Raw genomic sequence first — 18535 nt, 5'->3', positions numbered from 1 at the left:
GTTTTGACACATTCAGATGAAGCGTCTCCCGCCTCACTCGATCTCCTCCTTCCTGGCTGCACGCCACACCACGCTACATCTGTCCTACCAGTCTACACAGCCAAATCTCCAGTGTTAAAAAACAAACAGAGTTAAATCAACACTGAAAATGTTGAGTCTGTGGACCCATATAGGCACCGGAAGTGTTACATTAACACACTGCTAAGTGTAAAGCCTTATTCAAATAGTAACACTCTCAGTGTGAATTAGATTTTTTTTTACACTGGATAATTTGCTGTGTATCTTCTCTATGTACCAACGCAACAGTCTCTGATATATCTGATTTTGGGTTCCCAAATGGCTCCCTATTCCCTATACAGTACTTTTTACCAGAGCCCTATGGGCCCTGGTCAAAATTAGTGCACTACATAGAGAATAGAGTGCCATATGTGATGCATTCAAAGTGTAGGTGTACTGTATGGGAGGGTGGGACTGGGACATGTCTTAAAGCCATGGGACACCATGTTCCCAAATGTACATCAACAACTAAGAAATGTCAGAATAGTTATATTAGCCCAGAGGCAAATGTGAAGGTGAGACAGAGAGGGAGAGAAGAAGAAAGAAGGAGAGAGAGAGAGAGGCTGAGAGAAAGAAAGGCTAAGAGAGAGAGGCTGAGAGAGAGAGAGGCTGAGAGAGAGAGAGGCTGAGAGAGAGAGCAAGAGAGAGAGAGAAATAATTGGAGGAGCGAAAGAGAGAAAAACAGAGACAGAGACACAGAGATGATAGAGAAGTAGACAGATCTCACCAGGCTTGGCATCTGTGGTGCTGGGACTCTGACGGGGGGAGGAGACACACGTCTGTTCTGTTCTCATTCGAACCTGCAGGACACAACCACACAAACCACACCAACCATTAATACTATGTAGGAGGAATAACCATATTCACAGAAGACTGGTGTGAGTGGGTGTGTGTGTTGAACTTGTGTTCGAGCCTCAGCCTCTAACTTGGCTAAGGTTGACAGATGGCAGAGTCTCGCTGGCGGGGTTGGGGGTGGAGGTGTTCTTGGGCACCACCAGGGGAACCCCAGGGAGGGCTGCAGGGAGTGTGGTTCTCCTGTGCTGGAGCAGTGAGGCAGGGGGAGGCAGGCCCCCCAGCACAGCCATGGTCTCTCTCCTGATGGGGGGCACTGCGGGGGCTCCGCTGACTGGGCCCTGGGGGGTGATAGGGCTCTGGGGGCCACTGCTGGAGGAAGCAGAGCTGGAGGAAGACCTGTGTCTCATAAACGCTATCTCCACCGTAGGGTCTGGTCTGAAGAAGGACAGAGAAATGAGAATGGATTGGAATACTTATAAAATAGGAAATATGGATACATCCCAAATGGCACTATTTTTTACCAGGGCCCATAGGGATCAAGTCAAAAGTGGTGCGCTATTTAAAGAATAGGGTGCCATGAACACATCCTAGGTTACAGTTCACACAATTACTACAGTAGATATGTTTACTCTTCTTCTACTGTATCTTTATACAGGAACCCCTTGAAAACAAGGTGGTAGACCTTAGGAGGTTTATCCTGTCAATACATATTCAGGTAAAGTCATACAGGTGCGCCCCACCTGAGTTTGGTGCGTGTCAGGATACTTCTAGCCTCCTCATAGGTCACTCCAACTAACGACTCCTTATTAATCGACACCAGCTGATCTCCTGGCTGTAGTCTACCGTCCTGGAATGCAGATAGAGAATATCATTAGCCTATAGTTTGACTATAATAAACATGGTCATTGTCAGTTGAACCAACACATATTTTTCCTGTCTCACACTTTTTCTTCCCACAAAACCCCATGTAAAAACCCATGAATAACACCTGATTCCCCCTGTATCAAAAGGTAAACATAGTGACAAGTCACCCTCTGGCAGTCTCCTCCAGGTATTATTTCCTGAATCAACACCATTGGTCCCTCGGCTCGGTTAGCTCCGCCTTTTATGATGAGGCCCAGGCCTGTTCCCTTTGAGATGCATATCAACTGAATGACGCTGTCGAGAGAGCGAGAGACAGAGAGAGAGGTATATAATAGGGCAGGGAAAGAGAGAAAGATAGAAAGGGGCAGTCAGGGAGAGAGGAAGAGGAAGTGAGAGTGTGCAGTATATCTCAGACTAGCACACAAACTGTGAGCATGATTAAATAAACACACAAAAACACATCAGTTTCATTCAGGCTGTCCCTGAACAAATCTCTCTTCCTTTGTATTTGTATCTTTCTCTATCTCTCTCCTTCTATACATGTGAGGGTTTCTCTTCTGTCAGAGAGCAACGTGACTGTTCAGCATCATGCACACATTCAATATATTGTTTTGTGTTACACAACTAGATCTTATATAAAAGGATATCAAGGATAAACTGTTACAACCTTTCAATCTATCTTAGTGACACAAGGACATCAGGGATATATAACCTGGCCAAACCTGGCCAACCTGGAAAAAATCTTCTGTCTGGATTTTAAATTATGAGGACAAACAGACAGTGACAATAAGTTCAATATTCCCGGTGCTCCAACTGTCTCGTTCTATTTCTGCTTGACACTTACTTGTTGAAGACGTGCTGTGTAGGGGTTGTGTTCGGGTTCGATGTGTAGGGGGGCCCAGTGGTATAGAGGGGTCCAGGGGTGTAAGGGGGTCCTGTGACCCCCTCTTTAGGGCTGAGGAGCTGGCTGGTGGGACTGGTAGATCTGGAGGAGGAAGAGGAGGAGGCCGTGTCTGTCTTGCCTCCTGGGGGGGAAGAGAGAGAGAGAGAGAGAGAGAGAGAAGAGGTTTGTTACTTCCGATCGATGACATACATTGGTACAGGAGCCAATAATTAATCACACATTGTGAGGTGTAAAAACAGCTCTTTTGATTAGCATAGAGAAACACCTACACACGTTAGCCACATTGTTGCCCAATGTTCTCATGCATATCTCAAGGTAGGATTCAGTGCTCTATTATTTTAAATAATGCCGTGTTGAATTTGAGTGTCGGTGAAAGGATGTTTGGAGAGGGAGGCGGATTGCGAGAGGAGCTGGTCCAGCACTCAGTTGGAGAAGGTGAAAACAATTGTTAATACGGATGAGAGTAAAGATTGTGAAAGGAAAAATGAATGAGAATTAGGAGTGTGAAAGTAGGAAGATAATGGTTAAGAGACTATAGTGTTACATGGAGATGAGGAGGGGAACGGGGGACAACCAGGTCTTAGGTACAGTGGATGAGTCCCAAATGGCACCCTATTCCCTATATAGTCCACTACCTTTAACCAGGGCCCTTTTCCCAAATGGGAGCCATTTGGGACACAAAGGTCCTAGGTACAGAAACTCACCTGTAGAAAGCTGTGTAGGGGAGACTCTCCCTGAGCTTCCTTTAAAACTGCTTTGAGAACCATACTTATTCATCAACTCTATGAACTCCCGCCTGGAAGACACACACAAACACAGACCCACGCTGTTAATTTACCCATAGAAACAGTGCAGTAGATCTCTGTCTCCCTCCCATGGTCAGAGAGACATTGATTCCAAGTGACATCTGACGGGCGTGAGCTCATTAAAAGTGACTTCTTTGTCAGTGGTTGAGATTAGGATTATTTGAGCTATATCAGATCAGGCTGCTAATCCAGTTTAATCTTGCAGTAAAGAGTCTACTGTTTTAAGAGTTCAGGTAAAGAGTCTAGGTGCTTGGAGCCCTTGTTGGAGCCCAGTCATAACCTAATAAGTATGTCTTGGAGAGAGGGATTGACCTCTTGCCACCAACTGTCTGATCTGGGATTCAGTTTTGTGTCATAGACACTACAAAAATGAGGGTTCCTTGAGAGTTCTTTGTGGAACCATACTGACCCAAAGAACCCTTGAGCCCTTCAGTGATTGTTTGCACAGGTTCTTTCATCTTTTAGTGATAATTCAAATATAGGGGTGGCAGTTTATTTGAATATTTTGGGGTGTGGTTTAAGCACAACTCTTTTTGTGCAATGGTGAACGAGACTGTCATTCTAGTTTATCTAATCTGTAGGTTGTTCACCTTGGTTTTTTCTGGATGAGAAGGGTCCACTTCAGGACATAGTGAGCCCGGATAGTCTTCTGTCCCTAATATGTCAGCTTGTATATGTCTAGCTGTCTGGTTGTTGGGCCGTTGGGTGTGACAGTAATGTGGCTGACAAACAATGAAAAGCACAGAGCCTAGCAGAGTGCCAGGTCCCTTTATGTCAGGCCCGGTGTACAAGACTGGGTGAGACGTGACAGGAGAGAGACAGACGACGGAGACATTTCCTCAGCAGTTAGAACTAGAGTCACAGAGGATGCTATGGAAGTTTTTAACTTTAACCAGCTGAATGACTCATCACAGCATTCTGAGGTAATATTACTGTCCTGGCTTTGAGACAGTGTTGTAGTCCAGTCTCGAGACCACATTGAGTGTCTCGGTGTCGGATACATTTGTACTCGGTCTTGACAATAAGGACTCATAATTTCTTCCCGAGACGAACGGAGTAAAAAACTCATAATTATCAGCTTCCGTTCAGTCAGCGCATAAAACTGCGTATTTCTTGAAGCATTAGCTTAACAGCCTTTATATCTATTATAGACTTTTGCGCAGTGGCGAACCTATAGGCCTTCGGGTTGTGATAGATTCGTGATTATAAAAATAAAGCAACCGTAATATCAGCGCACTCATGTAGGAGAATGCACTTTTTCTAAAACACAAAATGGTGTAACGTTAGTGGATGGTATAAGCAGCTATAAACCATATACCCACTTTTTTTCAGTGGACTTTGCGTATATACTTCTTAATCCTTACGGATGCATATCAAAGTAGTGTGGTGGAGGTATACGATTTATCAATGATGTAGTACAAAAGAGAAATCATGCACAAAGTAGCCTGCACAATCGCAAAGGACGTGAAATATATTCACATGCGCGCCGCACACAAATCCTAGGTTCAACGGAATATCATCATCAGGCAGCAAGTGTGCAGCTCACAGAAGAATGACATCGGTAGTCGGTAGGGTAGGAAATTATATATACCAGTATGCAAACCAGGTATTGAAAAAGTTTAGTGCGAAGTGTTGGTTAGTAGGCTATTTTTGATGCCCAATTGTCATCATGCGTTGCGTGCATCAGGGGCGTAGACATGGATGGGCCTGGGTGGACAGAGGCCCACCCACTGGGGAGCCAGGCCCTGTCAGGCCCACCCAACCTGATTTATGTTGTTTGTGGTATTGTTGTGGACATAGAAAAAATGTATGGTCTATTAAAAAAAAGAGCTTTTGAGAGTGGAAATAAAATTGAAAAAACATAGGAAAGCATAGGATTTTTCACACATGGTGCCATTCCTTCACTGGGCAGGCTGTTTGGGAACTTTATGGCAAAATTAGAGTATACCCACTTCTCCAGACACCACTGCATAGGACCAATGGAAAGACGGCAGTCACACACAGCATGATGTTAAAGGATAAGCAGTCCATAAAAACACGACCATTAAGCATTTCCCAATCGAAATTTACAACTATTAATTCCCATTGCAAAAAGCATGTCAAGTTTAGCACACAAAGTAACTGGTGACCTGAAGTTTAAAGTAGAACTGACAGCATTTTAACTACATCAAACAAACAAACAAACAAACAATCATAATATCAGTCAAAAATATCAAATTCCCAGTTTATGCTACAAAACTAACTTTATAAGAGGTTTTAAAAATAGGTTATATTTGATTCAACATTCCATGAGGTAAACTAAAGCATTGTTGGCAGAATAGATGGATGCAGTTCAATGCATGATTGATATAATTCACCAATACATTTCTTGGTGGTCCAAAAAATATTGCTATCAGGTTGTAAATCATAGCTGGCCTGGTTCATCGTTTCAGTTTGAATGACTCGATATTCTGGACAAAAACAGACAAATGTAACTAATGCTGGGAATGTTAATACAATCAAACTAGCAAGGGCAATGATCACGTCAGTCATAATGTGGCTAATATGCTAGCGTATCTATGTAGCAAGCTAAAAAAACATGGAGCCTAATGGTAGCTAGATCGCTAGCTAGCTAGCTGCTAGGAGAATGTCATGTCATGCCATTGGAGGAGTGGGTGAGTGACTGACTTTTCCCCCTCATATCATTTTTTGGTGGCTATACACAGCTAGAGATGCAGGTGTCATTTGATTAGATAGCAAGAACTTGATTGACTGTTATCCAGTTAGCGTATCTCTTGCGTTCACAAATTCACGATGGCTATTTACAGTCAGTAAGCGCAGGTTTAAAAAAAAGTAATAGTTACTCAAGAACGCTCTAGATAACATGTAAACAGCCTAACCAGCTCTGCTACGGCAAGTAAAATGGTCAGAATGAGGTGTTCTCTCATTTGTGTCTGAAAGTAGCTATCTAGCAAGCTAGCCAACTTTAGCCAGTTAGCTTGGGTGCTTGGTTGGGACAAGCATGCATTGGCAGGCAAGCTGCAGAAGGATGAGGCGGCTACAATACCCCATCGTTTATCAATGCAAATTTGACTGTAAATTTGACGGTGTTTTTGTAAAAATGGTCCGACCCATTAAGTCAAAATGTGGTTGGTTGATTCCACCGTCACTCCAAAATGTTGCCCTAATACAATTGAATGGCAGGAGCCTTTATCTAGCTTCTGATGGCCGATCTAGATTAGCTAGCTAGATGTATCTCCCCCAGAGACCAGCAAAGAAATTCCTGAATGGATCTTTTTTTCGCTTCAGTGTTAACTCTTTCCAACAAATACCGAAGAGATAAAATCAGAACATCATTGAAAATAATATAATTATCATTATTATTATTATTATAATCATTTTTGTTTTATAAATCCTTAGCCCTTCTCTGCAGGTGTAGAAGGTCCATTGTTTGGTTTAGTAATAATTTGTAGAGTGGCTCTATGTTCCCTCAGCATGAATGTTTCCACTATTCTAAATGTTCTAAAGAATCCATGTTGTTCTGAAATATGAACACAGAAATACTGGACATTTTGACCTCTTAATATGGTGGTGATTTGACAAAATTACAATCATGGTCTTGAATTTTAATTTGTATTTTTTTTGGTCTCGTCTTGACTCGGTCTCACCCCCCCTCCAGTCTTGGTCTTGACTCAGACTCAATTTGCTCCAGTCTTGGTCTTGAATGGTGTCTCACTTTAGGTGGTCTCAAAAACAACACTGCTTTGAGCTCTGTTTCAGAGCAGCTCTGCTTTCAGATCAAGTCTTGATTGATGAACTTTAGGTGTTTCTATAGATCACTTTGGCTATCTCTCATTGGCACAGGTTGGTAACTGCATCATTCAAATATAACTATGAAGTATTCTGAAAAGAGTGCCAAATGCAATAGAAGCAAACACCCTTGCAGCTATGAATGAATGTGCTTTATCTGTCCTGTCATAAGCCCTTTTCTGAATCTGCGCATTTGACATATGTATGCACACATGACTGTAAGTCACTTTGGATAAAAGCGTCTTGTTAATGGCATGTAGTATTATATTATTTATACATCAAGGCCTCAAACACTGTTACGAAACACTCTACCTTTCTTCCCTAAACTCTGTTTCTGTCACCCTATTCCCTATATAGTGAACTATTTTTGACCAGGGCTCTGGTTAGGAATATAATATTATTATTACATTATATATGACAATAGAATATAGGGCACCATTTGGGACGCCTTGTCTGTTTATGAGCGAACACTACCAAAGCGCCTTAATGTTCTTACTGTATTAACCCTATTTTTAGATTGATCAAAAACAAATCAAGGGGTTTATCACCACTCAGCTCCTAACAAGATTAAGCCTCGTTCAGTAGTGACAACAATGATGAAGTACTCTGATGTAGTGCACCCTACCGTACATCGACTACACACAACCTCACAGAGGCTAAGCACTACACTGCAATGGAAAACTGTCATTTATACAGTCATTTTAGATATTATCAACCATAAAACATTCTAAAAATTTTAACAACAGCATGCTGTAAAATGATGGCGCATTGTGAGAATATTGCTGTATTTCGAAAGGTACTGTAATTCCACCCCACAGAACACAGTACTGTACCATATTTTTAGAACATATTTTGAGGCGTGCCTTGTAAGAGGCAATATTTGTTGCACGTGTGAGTGAAAATGCTGTACCAATTTTACTCCTATGTGTATACTTCTTTAAAAGTATAATACCTTCTACCTTCAATCTGACGGTATTGTACTGTATGTCATTACACAGTACATGCTGAAGTGACCGTATTTATATTACACACTGTTGTGCTATACAGGGCTCATGTGGAAAGGACACCTCCCTGTCAAAAAAGTTTTGAAAAAATGTCAGTAGGTGTACTATAATGTGAAATACAGCCACCAAGCTGCATGTAAGTTACTGTAAAAATAGTAGGGCATAGACTCCACACTTGAGGTCTCTCAGGTTCATCTCAGAGCAAAAAGGTCCAGTGATTATCATAGCATTACTCCTTCACACAGTGACACAGCACAAATCAGACAAGGCTGTGTGTTGCATTTTTCTTTTCTGTGCTTTGAGGTCAGGATTGGAACTTTTAAGAAGAGTTTGAAATGATTGGTTAAATGCTCCAAAGTATAAATAATTTCAACCAAGACCAAGAACGGCAAAACTTTTGATGAGAAAAAAATACAAAAATAAAAAATATATATATATTAAATGTATTAAATAAAGTCAGCCTTGGTTACCTGCTTTCATCGTCCCTGGCAACCATCAGAGACATGTGATTGGAGGCTGATGCTGACCGGAGGATATCAACCGCCCTATAGGACCACAGGAGAGAGGAGAGCAGTTTAAACACAACACCCAGGTTCAGGAAAATATGCGTCTCAAATGGCACCCTATTCCCTTTATAGTGCACTGCTTTTGACCAGGGCCCATAGGGAATAGGATGCCATTTGGAACACACAGGTTGCTCCAACCGGACATAACACTTTCAGACATATAGTGCATTCGGAAAGTATTCAGACGCCTTGATATTTTCCACATTTTGTCCTCATCAATCTACATGCAATACCCCATAATGACGAAGCAAAAACAGTTTTAGACATTTTTGCAAATGTATTAAAAAAAAATCATTTAAAAACAGAAATACTTTATTTCCATAATTATTCAGACCCTTTGCTATGAGACTTGAAATTGAGCTCAGGTGCATCCTGTTTCCATTGATCATCTTTTGCTATGAGACTTGAAATTGAGCTCAGGTGCATCCTGTTTCCATTGATCATCCTTGAGATGTTTCTACAGCTTGATTGGAGTCCACCTGTGGTAAATTCAATTGATTGGACATGATTTGGAAAGGCACACACCTGTCTATATAAGGTCCCACAGTTGACAGTTCATGTCAGAGCAAAAACCAAGCCATGAGGTCAAAGGAATTGTCCGTAGAGTTCCAAGACAGGATTACGTCGAGGCACCGATCTGGGGAAGGGTACCAAAAAATGTCTGCAGCATTGAAGGCCCTCAAGAACACAGTGGCCTCCATGATTATTAAATGGAAGAAGTTTGGAAGCAGCAGACTTCCTAGAGCTGACCGCCTGGCCAAACTGAGAAATCGGGGGAGAAGGGCCTTGGTCAGTGAGGTGACCAAGAACCCAATGGTCACTCTGACAGAACTCCAGAGTTCCTCTTTGAAAATGGGAGAACCTTTCAGAAGGACAACCATCTCTGCAGCACTCCACCATTCAGGCCTTTCTGGTAAAGTGGCCAGACGGAAGCCACTCCTCAGTAAAAGGCACATGGCAGCCTGCTTGGAGTTTGCCAAAAGGCACCTAAAGGACTCAGACGATGAAAAACAAGATTCTCTGGTCTGATGAAATCAAGATTGAACTCTTAGGCCTGAATGCCAAGTGTCACATCTGGAGGAAACCTGGCACCATCCCTACGGTGAAGCATGGTGGTGGCAGCATCATGCTGTGGGGATGTTTTTCAGCGGCAGGGACTGGGAGACTATTCAGGATTGAGGGAAAGCTGAACGGAGCAAAGTACAGAGAGATCATTGATGACCTCAGACTGGGGCGAAGGTTCACCTTCCAACAGGACAACGACCCTAAGCACACAGCTAAGACAACACAGGAGTGGTTTCGGGACAAGTCTCAGAATGTCCTTGAGTGGCCCAGCCAGAGCCCAGACTTGAACCCAATCAAACATCTCTGGAAAGACCTGCAAATAGCTGTGCAGTGACACTCCCCATCCAACCTGACAGAACTTGAGAGGATCTGCAGAGAATGGAGAAACTCCCCAAATACAGGTGTGCCAAGAATGTAGTGTCATACCCAGGAAGACTCGAGGCTGTAATCGCTACCAAAGGTGTTTCAACAAATTTAAGGGTCTGAATACTTATGTAAACATTTTTTTTAGACATTTGCAAAAATCTTGAAGAACCTGTTTTTGCTTTGCCATTATAGGGTATTGTGTGTAGATTGATGAGGGGAGTAAAAACGATTTAAACCATTTTAGAATAAGGCTGTAACGTAACAAAATGTGGAAAAAGTCAAGGGGTCTGAATACTTTCCCAATGCACTGTAAATACAGTAGACATACACATCATAGCCCTCTATGTACAAAATCCAGTTGTTTTTTTATGCAGCGTGTGGCATTCAAGGAGATTATTTCCGTGCTTCTATGTCTGCATTGCTTGCTGTTTGGGGTTTTAGGCTGGGTTTCTGTATAGCACTTTGACATCTGCTGATGTAAAAAGGGCTTCATATATACATTTGATTGAAAACATGTTTGAAAGACAAAAGTCAATGAAACATGCTTTAGAGACTAATAAGTTAAGGATCAGTAAGAATAAACAAGAAATCTAGTATAGCGTCATTCACATCTTAGGTTCAGAGTCTACCACTGTGCACTACTGACCTACCTCTCGTTGGTTACTCGTCCTCCTAAACTCATATTATTGACTTCCAAAACGAGGTCGCCCGTTCTAAGCCGTCCTGGAGTAGAGAGAGTGAGAGCATTTTGCCATCATCAGCAACAGAGGATGTTTATCAACTAGGGCTGTCAAACGACATAAAACAGAATATTGAGTTAATCGCCCGGTTGCATCACCGCTTGGTATGGCAACTGCTCTGCATCTGACCATCAGGCGCTACAGAGGGAAGTGTGTAAGGCCCAGTACGTCACCGGGTTCTATATAGGATCTATATACTAGGCGGTGTCAGAGGAAGGCCCCAAAAAATGTCAAAAGCTCCAGTCACCCAAGTCATGGACTGTTCTCTCTGCTACCGCACGGCAAGCGGTACCGTAGCGGCAAGTCTTGGAGCAAAAGGCTCCTTAACAGCTTCTACCCCCAAGCCATAAGACTGCTGAACAATTAATCAAATGGCCACCTAGACTATTTACATTGACCCCCCCCATCACGCCCTGACCTTAGTATTCTTTGTTTTCTTTATTATTTTGGTTAGGTCAGGGTGTGACGAGGGTGATATAGAGTGGGGCAAAAAAGTATTTAGTCAGCCACCAATTGTGCAAGTTCTCCCACTTAAAAAGATGAGAGAGGCCTGTAATTTTCATCATAAGTACACTTCAACTATGACAGACAAAATGAGAAAAAAATCCATAAAATCACATTGTAGGATTTTTAATGAATTAATTTGCAAATTATGGTGGAAAATAAGTATTTGGTCAATAACAAAAGTTTCTCAATACTTTGTTATATACCCTTTGTTGGCAATGACAGAGGTCAAACAAAGTCTTCACAAGGTTTTCACACACTGTTGCTGGTATTTTGGCCCATTCCTCCATGCAGATCTCCTCCTCTTTACAGCCAAAGCAAGACAAGCATTTGTGTAGGTTTATCGATAGCATAGCATTATGCCTAGCTAGCAGCAGGCAGCTTGGTCACGAAAATCAGAAAAGCAATCAAATTAAATCGTTTACCTTTGATGAGCTTTGGATGTTTTTACTCACGAGACTCCCAGTTAGACAGCAAATGTTCATTTTGTCCCATAAAGATTATTTTTATAGCCGAAATACCTCCGTTTGTACTTCACGTTTGGTTGAGAAATACACCGGAAACTACGCCGAAAAATATTCCAAATTAGATCCATAATATCGACAGAAACATGGCAAACGTTTTTTATAATCAATCCTCAAGGTGTTTTTCAAATATCTATTCAATAATATATCAACCGGGACAGGTGGCTTCTTAGTAGGAAAGAGAGAAACAATGGTCGCATTTGTCTATTATGCACAAATCACTCTGAGAGCCTTCAGCTGACCACTGACGCAAAGGCTCATTTTTCAAAATAAAAGCCTGAAACCAAGTATTGTGACACTATACACATTAGTGAAGCCATAGAAAAAGGAATCTGGTTGATATCCCATTCACTGCTCAATAGGGACGCATAGGAACACAGAGCGTTCTAAATAAGAGTCCCTTCCTGATTGGATTTTTCTCAGGCTTTTGCCTGCAATATCAGTTCTGTTATACTCACAGACAATATTTTTACAGTTTTGGAAACTTTAGAGAGTGTTTTCTATTCTAAGCTGTCAATTATATGCATATTCTAGCATCTTGTCCTGACAAAATAGCCCGTTTACTTTGGGAACGTTATTTTTCCAAAAATTATTATAGTGCCCCCTAGTTTCAACAGGTTTTTAAGAGCATGTAAGTAAGCATTGCACAGTAAGGTCTACTACACCTGCGCTATTCGGCAGGTGTAATATAATACAGCTATTAAATATGGCCTAAGCTAGGTTACTTATCCATGTTCCTCAACATGAACTAGTTACAAGCTGCTACTAAAAGAATTGGGATAATTTTCTTAAAGTAATTGTCCAGGGAAAATCACACTTTTAAAACTCATACCCAAATAATGCTGTCGACTCATCCTATACTCGTTTTTGTGGCCAAAGCATACATTGGAGAAAAAACTCCACCTCAAACTTGTATCTCGAGCAGACTGTTTCATGATGTCATCTTCCTTAGGAAGCCACACCATTCCAACACAGAAAAGCAGATTTTTAACATACTTAATAAATACAAAATTGGAAGGAAAAGTATATCACTCTTATTTTTTATTTCCTTTGGTATTTCATAGAAATGTGGAAACACTGGATAGTTACTTTAAATGTTTTGACCTGAGAACTACAACAAAAGCAGTAGCTAAATGGAATGGATGTCCTGTTCTGATCAAATAATTGTGGGAAATTAGAGTTAAATCAAGAAGCATTCAGCCATGGCATTGTAAACATTCTCGTTTGGTTAGCTAGCTAGCTAACGTTAGCATAACTAGTTAGCTACTTCTGTGCAAATTACGTTTTTGCTGTTATTCAAAGAAATGCCTGAGAATGTGTTGATGATTGAACTTTCTGTAAGTTTTCCTTTGAAATTGTTGCTCAAATGCTGCACGCATAGTGGCAGCTCTCCAGGAGCTGTTATCTGCTAAGACTAAGAGCACACAGCACAGCCAAGGGGGGCAGTGTTCTGGTCTAGAAGCACGGTTTAGACTGCTCCTACAGTTTTGCTTCGGTACTGCAGTTTAACTAACACCCGGCCCAGAAAGACAATTTCCATAGACGGCCACATAGAGAAGTCAGAAGTCAGAAAATTCCTAATAAGACACTTTAGACATCACTTTTTTGCACAAAACATCCATTGAATTATTCAAATAATTGTCGCTGAGGTCAATTTTTTTTCCATCACTCACAGCCAAAGATATTAAAATGTTATATTCATCCGATGTCTGCCATTTTTTGGGATGATGTTGCTGCTCGCGCTGCTCGCTGTGCGCACTGAGTGCTAAATTAAAATGTTTGTCTGTATAAACTGGATGCAACCTGGATATAGATGGTCCATACCTTGGACCCAGTTAATATTACACCTCAATGAGCACAGCAGAGTGTGTGTGTGTGCTGCGCTTAAAAGGGTCCATGAGTAAACAGACTTGGGTGAAGAAATGGAGATGCCATTAACAGCTTAAAAAAAATTACAGCATTAAAAATGTCAAAAGTTAACTGTAATTAATGCTTTAACTTTGACAGCCCTATTATCAATATAGTAGTAAATGATACAAAACAAAAAAACAACAACAACCAGACATTAACGTACCATCCTGAGCAGCCAGACCTCCCGGTAACACCCGCTTGATGAAGATCCCAAACTCTTCCCGTGTTTGATCTCTGTAGCCACCTATGATTTTCAACCCTGGATGAGAAACAAGGGACAGAAGTAAGGGTAACACTTTATACTACAGGTCAGAAGTTTTAGAACAACTACTCATTCAATGGTTTTTCTTTATTGTTACTATTTTCTACATTGTAGAATAATAGTGAAGACATCAAAACTATGAAATAACACATATGGAACAATGTAGAAACCAAAAAGTGTTAAACAAATCAAAATATATTTTATATTTGAGATTCTTCAAATAGGCACCTTTCCCTTGATGACAGCTTTGCACACTCTTGGCATTCTCTCAACCAGCTTCATGAGGTAGTCATCAGGAATGCATTTTAATGAATAGGTGTGCCTTAAAAGTTAATTTATGGAATTTCTTAATGCGTTTGAGCCAATCAGTTGTGTTGTGACAAGTTAGGGGTGGTATACAGAAGATAGCCCTATTTTGTAAAAGACCATGTCCCTATTATGGCAAGAACAGCTCAAATAAGCAAAGAGAAACGACAGTCCATCATTACTTTAAGACATGAAGGTCAGTCAATAAGGAACATTTTAAGAACTTTGAAAGTTTCTTCAAGTGCAGTTGCAAAAACCATCAAGTGCTATGTTGAAACTGGCTGTCATGAGGACCGCCCCAGGAATGGAAGACCCAGAGTTACCTCTGCTGCAGAGGATACGTTCATTAGAGTAACCAGCCCCCGGAATTGCAGCACAAATAACAGACACATCTCAACATCAACTGTTCAGGGGAGACTGTGCAAATCAGGCCTTCATGGAATTGCTGCAAAGAAACCACTACTAAAGGACACCAATAATAAGAAGAGACTTGCTTGGGCCAAGAAACACAAGCAAGGGACATTAGACCGGTGGAAATTTGTTCTTTGGTCTGGAGTCCAAATTGGAGATTTCTGGTTCCAACCTCCGTGTCTTTGTGAGACGCGGTGTGGGTGAACGGATGATCAACCGCATGTGTATTTCCACCATAAAGCATGAATGAGAAGGTGTTATGGTGTGTGTGTGCTTTTCTGGTGACACTGTCTGTGATTTATTTAGAATTCAAGGCCCACATTAAACAGCATGGCTACCACAGCATTCTGCAGCGATACGCCATCCCATCTGGTTTGGGCTTAGTGGGACTCTTTGTTTTTCAACAGGACAATGACCCAACACACCTCCAGGCTGTGTAAGGGCTATTTTACCAAGAAGGAGAGTGATGGAGTGCTGCATCCAACCTCCACAATCCCCCGACTTCAACCCAATTGACATGGTTTGGGATGAGTCATACCGCAAGAGTGAAGGAAAAGCAGCCAACAAGTGCTCAGCATATGTGTGAACTCCTTCAAGACTGTTGGAAAAGCATTCCAGGTGAAGCTGGTTGAGAGAATGCCAAGAGTGTGCAAAGCTGTCATCAAGCCAAAGAATAGCTATTTGAAGAATCTCAAATATAAAATATATCTTTATTCATTTAACACTTTTTTGGTTACTACATGATTCCATATGTGTTATTTCATAGTTTTGATGTCTTCACTATTATTCTACAATGTAGAAAATAGTAAAAATAAAGAAAATCCCTTGAAAAAGTAAACTTTTGACTGGTAGTGTATATGAACCACCAGTAGATAAAATATATGGGGTCTTCTATCTAACTAGCAGATAGTACATTTAGGGCAATTTCGAGGTACAATATCGGAGCTACCATTATTTAGAAAGTTGCGGTGTGTTAGCTAGTTTTTGCGGGGGGAAATGTCGCTCTTAGACTTGCTATAATAAACATTCATTGCTAGGGCCAAGAGTTTTTCCTTCACAACCTGACCAGGGAAACCTCTGGGCCCCAGTTATAGCCTGATAAAACATTATACATGTATACACTCACTGTAGCTACATGTATTCATAATGCACATCACATACGAGGTGAAGTTCTATACTGACCCAGTCCTTTCTTGCAGTCACAGAACTCCAATCTCTCGATGGCCCGGTTGATGCCGTGAGGTCCCATGATAGTCCTGGAACACACAAACACCTCCTCTGTCACGTCGTCCCAACGTTTACCATTTGAAAAATAAATATTAAGCCCTTCCCTTCCTCGTCGACTGAGAAAGAAGAATACTTATGACAGATAGAAGGAGAGAATGGAAGAGTTAAGGGAAGAGATAAAGCAAGAGAGAAAAAGTGGCGACCTCTCACAGTCACAGAGTTCGTTGAATGAGCTTTCGTCTTCGGTCTCGAGATGTAATTGAATCATAGTCCAAAGAATTTCGTTAGAATAGGTTCCGAGAGCAACACCAATTAGTTCCATAACCAGCTGTGGATTGGCTTTAGAGACAAGCTGGGATGAGATGTGTCAGGAGCTGCCGCAAGAGTGTGCAGAGAGAGTGTGTGTAGGAAGTGTGCGGTCTGCGGAGCCACCAAAGTGTCTGGCGAGTGTGTGTGGGCGTCCAGAGTGGCTGCAAGTGTGTGTGGTGAGTTTAAGGTGAGAGTATGTGAGGCGGGTGTGCGTTGGGAGTGTATGTGGGGTCAGAAGCAGCAGCCAGACACAGACTGACAGGGTTTTAGCATCAGGGGAAAACAAAAACACACTGTCTCATCTCTTCATAGGGAATTTGACTGGCAGAATCACATCAGCTCAGGCTGTCCAGACCAATCTCCCTATGAGCCATTCTCGGCATTAAAATGCACCATATGACAGTAATAACCAAGGACTTAGCCCAATCTGAAAAGAAGATTTGTTGTTGAGAATTAATGCCATTATGCTGGTAAATTGTACAAGGTCAGAAGTTTTTCCAGGCCAGCTCATGTGATCAGGGAAAAGTTTTCCTCGCCCTAATTATTTCATATAGTAAGGTACAGGAGCTTTTTTCTGAATCCGTCAACAGGAAAAATTCCTGGCCTTATACTGTAAACAGTATGCAAGCTGTGTCACCAATAGGAGTAAATAGGTTACAGCAGCAAAGAGCTTCTAGATCTTTTAAATTATGAAAAAGTAATTACAGTCTAAACGGGTGCATTAGGTATTGGAAAACGCTGCTGCCAATCTGCAGACCTGGGAGGACAGGACAGGGCAGGCGAGGTAATCCTCTGGACAGACACACACAGGAAGAAGCAGAGGACAAAGGCTTTGGGCTCAAACTAGGGCAATGGATGACTACAGTCAATACAATTGTTTCAAACGTAGTGTACACACAGATGTTGACATCAGGTGCACTTTAGGTGCTAAATGAACAGTGAAAATATGTATTTTCCAGACATCAAAAATATATATTTTCTGGATGTTGAAAATAAGCATTTTCCGGACTTTGAAATCAGGTGCATTTTAGGTGCTTTACAGACGTCAAAAATACGTATTTTCCAGATGTTGAAAATACATAATTTACAGACGTTGAAAATACGATTTTTCGGTCATTGATTCTATGGCCAAATTTCAACTGCACATACAGAGCATTTGGAAAGTATTCAGAGCCCTTGACTTCTTACACATTTTGTTACGTTACCAACTTGTTCAAAAATTGATTAAGTAAAAAAAAAAAAAACAGGAAAACATTATTTACGTAATTATTCAAACCGTTTGCTATGAGACTCGAAATTGAGCTCAGGCGCATCCTGTTTCCATTGATCATCCTTGAGATGTTTCTACAACTTTATTGGAGTCCACCTGTGGTAAATTCAATGGATTGGACATGATTTGGAAAGGCACACACCTGTCTAAAGAAGGCCAGTTTTATTGCTTCTTTAATTAGAACAACAGTTTTCAGCGGTGCTAACATAATTGCATAATTTCTAATGATCAATTAGCCTTTTAAAATGATAAACTTGGATTACATAACACAATGTGCCATTGGAACACAGGAAAGATGGTTGCTGATAATGGGCCTCGGTAACGCCTATGTAGATATCCCATTAAAAATCTGATATTTCCAGCTACAATAGTCATTTACAACATTAACAATGTCTAAACTGTATTTCTGATCAATTTGATGTTATTTTAATGGACAAAAAGTTAGCTTTTCTTTCAGAAACAAGGACATTTCTAAGTGACCCCAAACTTTTGAATGGTAGTGTAAGTAGGAAAAATGTATGTACAGCAGTAGTTACATAGGATGAGCTATGTCAAGAATACAGCATGTATTGGGAATGGCGCCGGAGGAGATGGCTGCCGTTTTACGGGCTCCTAACCAATTGTGCTATTTTGTGTGGTTGTTTAACTTATTTTGTACATAATGTTTCTGCCACCGTCTCTTATGACCGAAAAGAGATTCTGGATATCAGAACAGCTGTCACGCCCTGACCTTAGTGTTCTTTGTTTTCCTTGTTATTTTGGTTAGGTCAGGGTGTGACATGGGTGATGTATGTGTTTTATCTTGTCTAGGGGTTTTGTATGTTTATGGGGCTGTTTATTTTCTAGGTGTTTATG

General features: G+C 41.2%; 1 protein-coding gene across 1 annotated transcript in view; it reads right to left on the bottom strand.

Moving 5' to 3' along the window:
- The window catches only part of LOC139381236 (syntaxin binding protein 4), a 108055-nt gene extending 91608 nt beyond the window's left edge, over nucleotides 1-16447 (bottom strand). Inside the window, exons 1-11 of the mRNA XM_071124700.1 lie at nucleotides 16305-16447; nucleotides 16057-16130; nucleotides 14059-14154; nucleotides 10867-10939; nucleotides 8690-8764; nucleotides 3325-3416; nucleotides 2561-2741; nucleotides 1884-2010; nucleotides 1593-1699; nucleotides 984-1287; nucleotides 785-857 (exon numbers count right to left, since the gene is read on the bottom strand). Coding sequence (XP_070980801.1) covers nucleotides 785-857; nucleotides 984-1287; nucleotides 1593-1699; nucleotides 1884-2010; nucleotides 2561-2741; nucleotides 3325-3416; nucleotides 8690-8764; nucleotides 10867-10939; nucleotides 14059-14154; nucleotides 16057-16130; nucleotides 16305-16423 — 1321 coding nt within the window. The 5' untranslated portion in view covers nucleotides 16424-16447. The remainder of the gene's footprint in view (nucleotides 1-784; nucleotides 858-983; nucleotides 1288-1592; nucleotides 1700-1883; nucleotides 2011-2560; nucleotides 2742-3324; nucleotides 3417-8689; nucleotides 8765-10866; nucleotides 10940-14058; nucleotides 14155-16056; nucleotides 16131-16304) is intronic.
- Nucleotides 16448-18535: the final 2088 nt, after the last annotated feature.

Source organism: Oncorhynchus clarkii, chromosome 23 (genome assembly GCF_045791955.1).
Source record: "Oncorhynchus clarkii lewisi isolate Uvic-CL-2024 chromosome 23, UVic_Ocla_1.0, whole genome shotgun sequence".
Lineage (NCBI taxonomy): Eukaryota > Metazoa > Chordata > Actinopteri > Salmoniformes > Salmonidae > Oncorhynchus > Oncorhynchus clarkii.
Note: the sequence above shows the minus strand (reverse complement) of the source record. Positions and strands in the feature narration are given on the sequence as shown.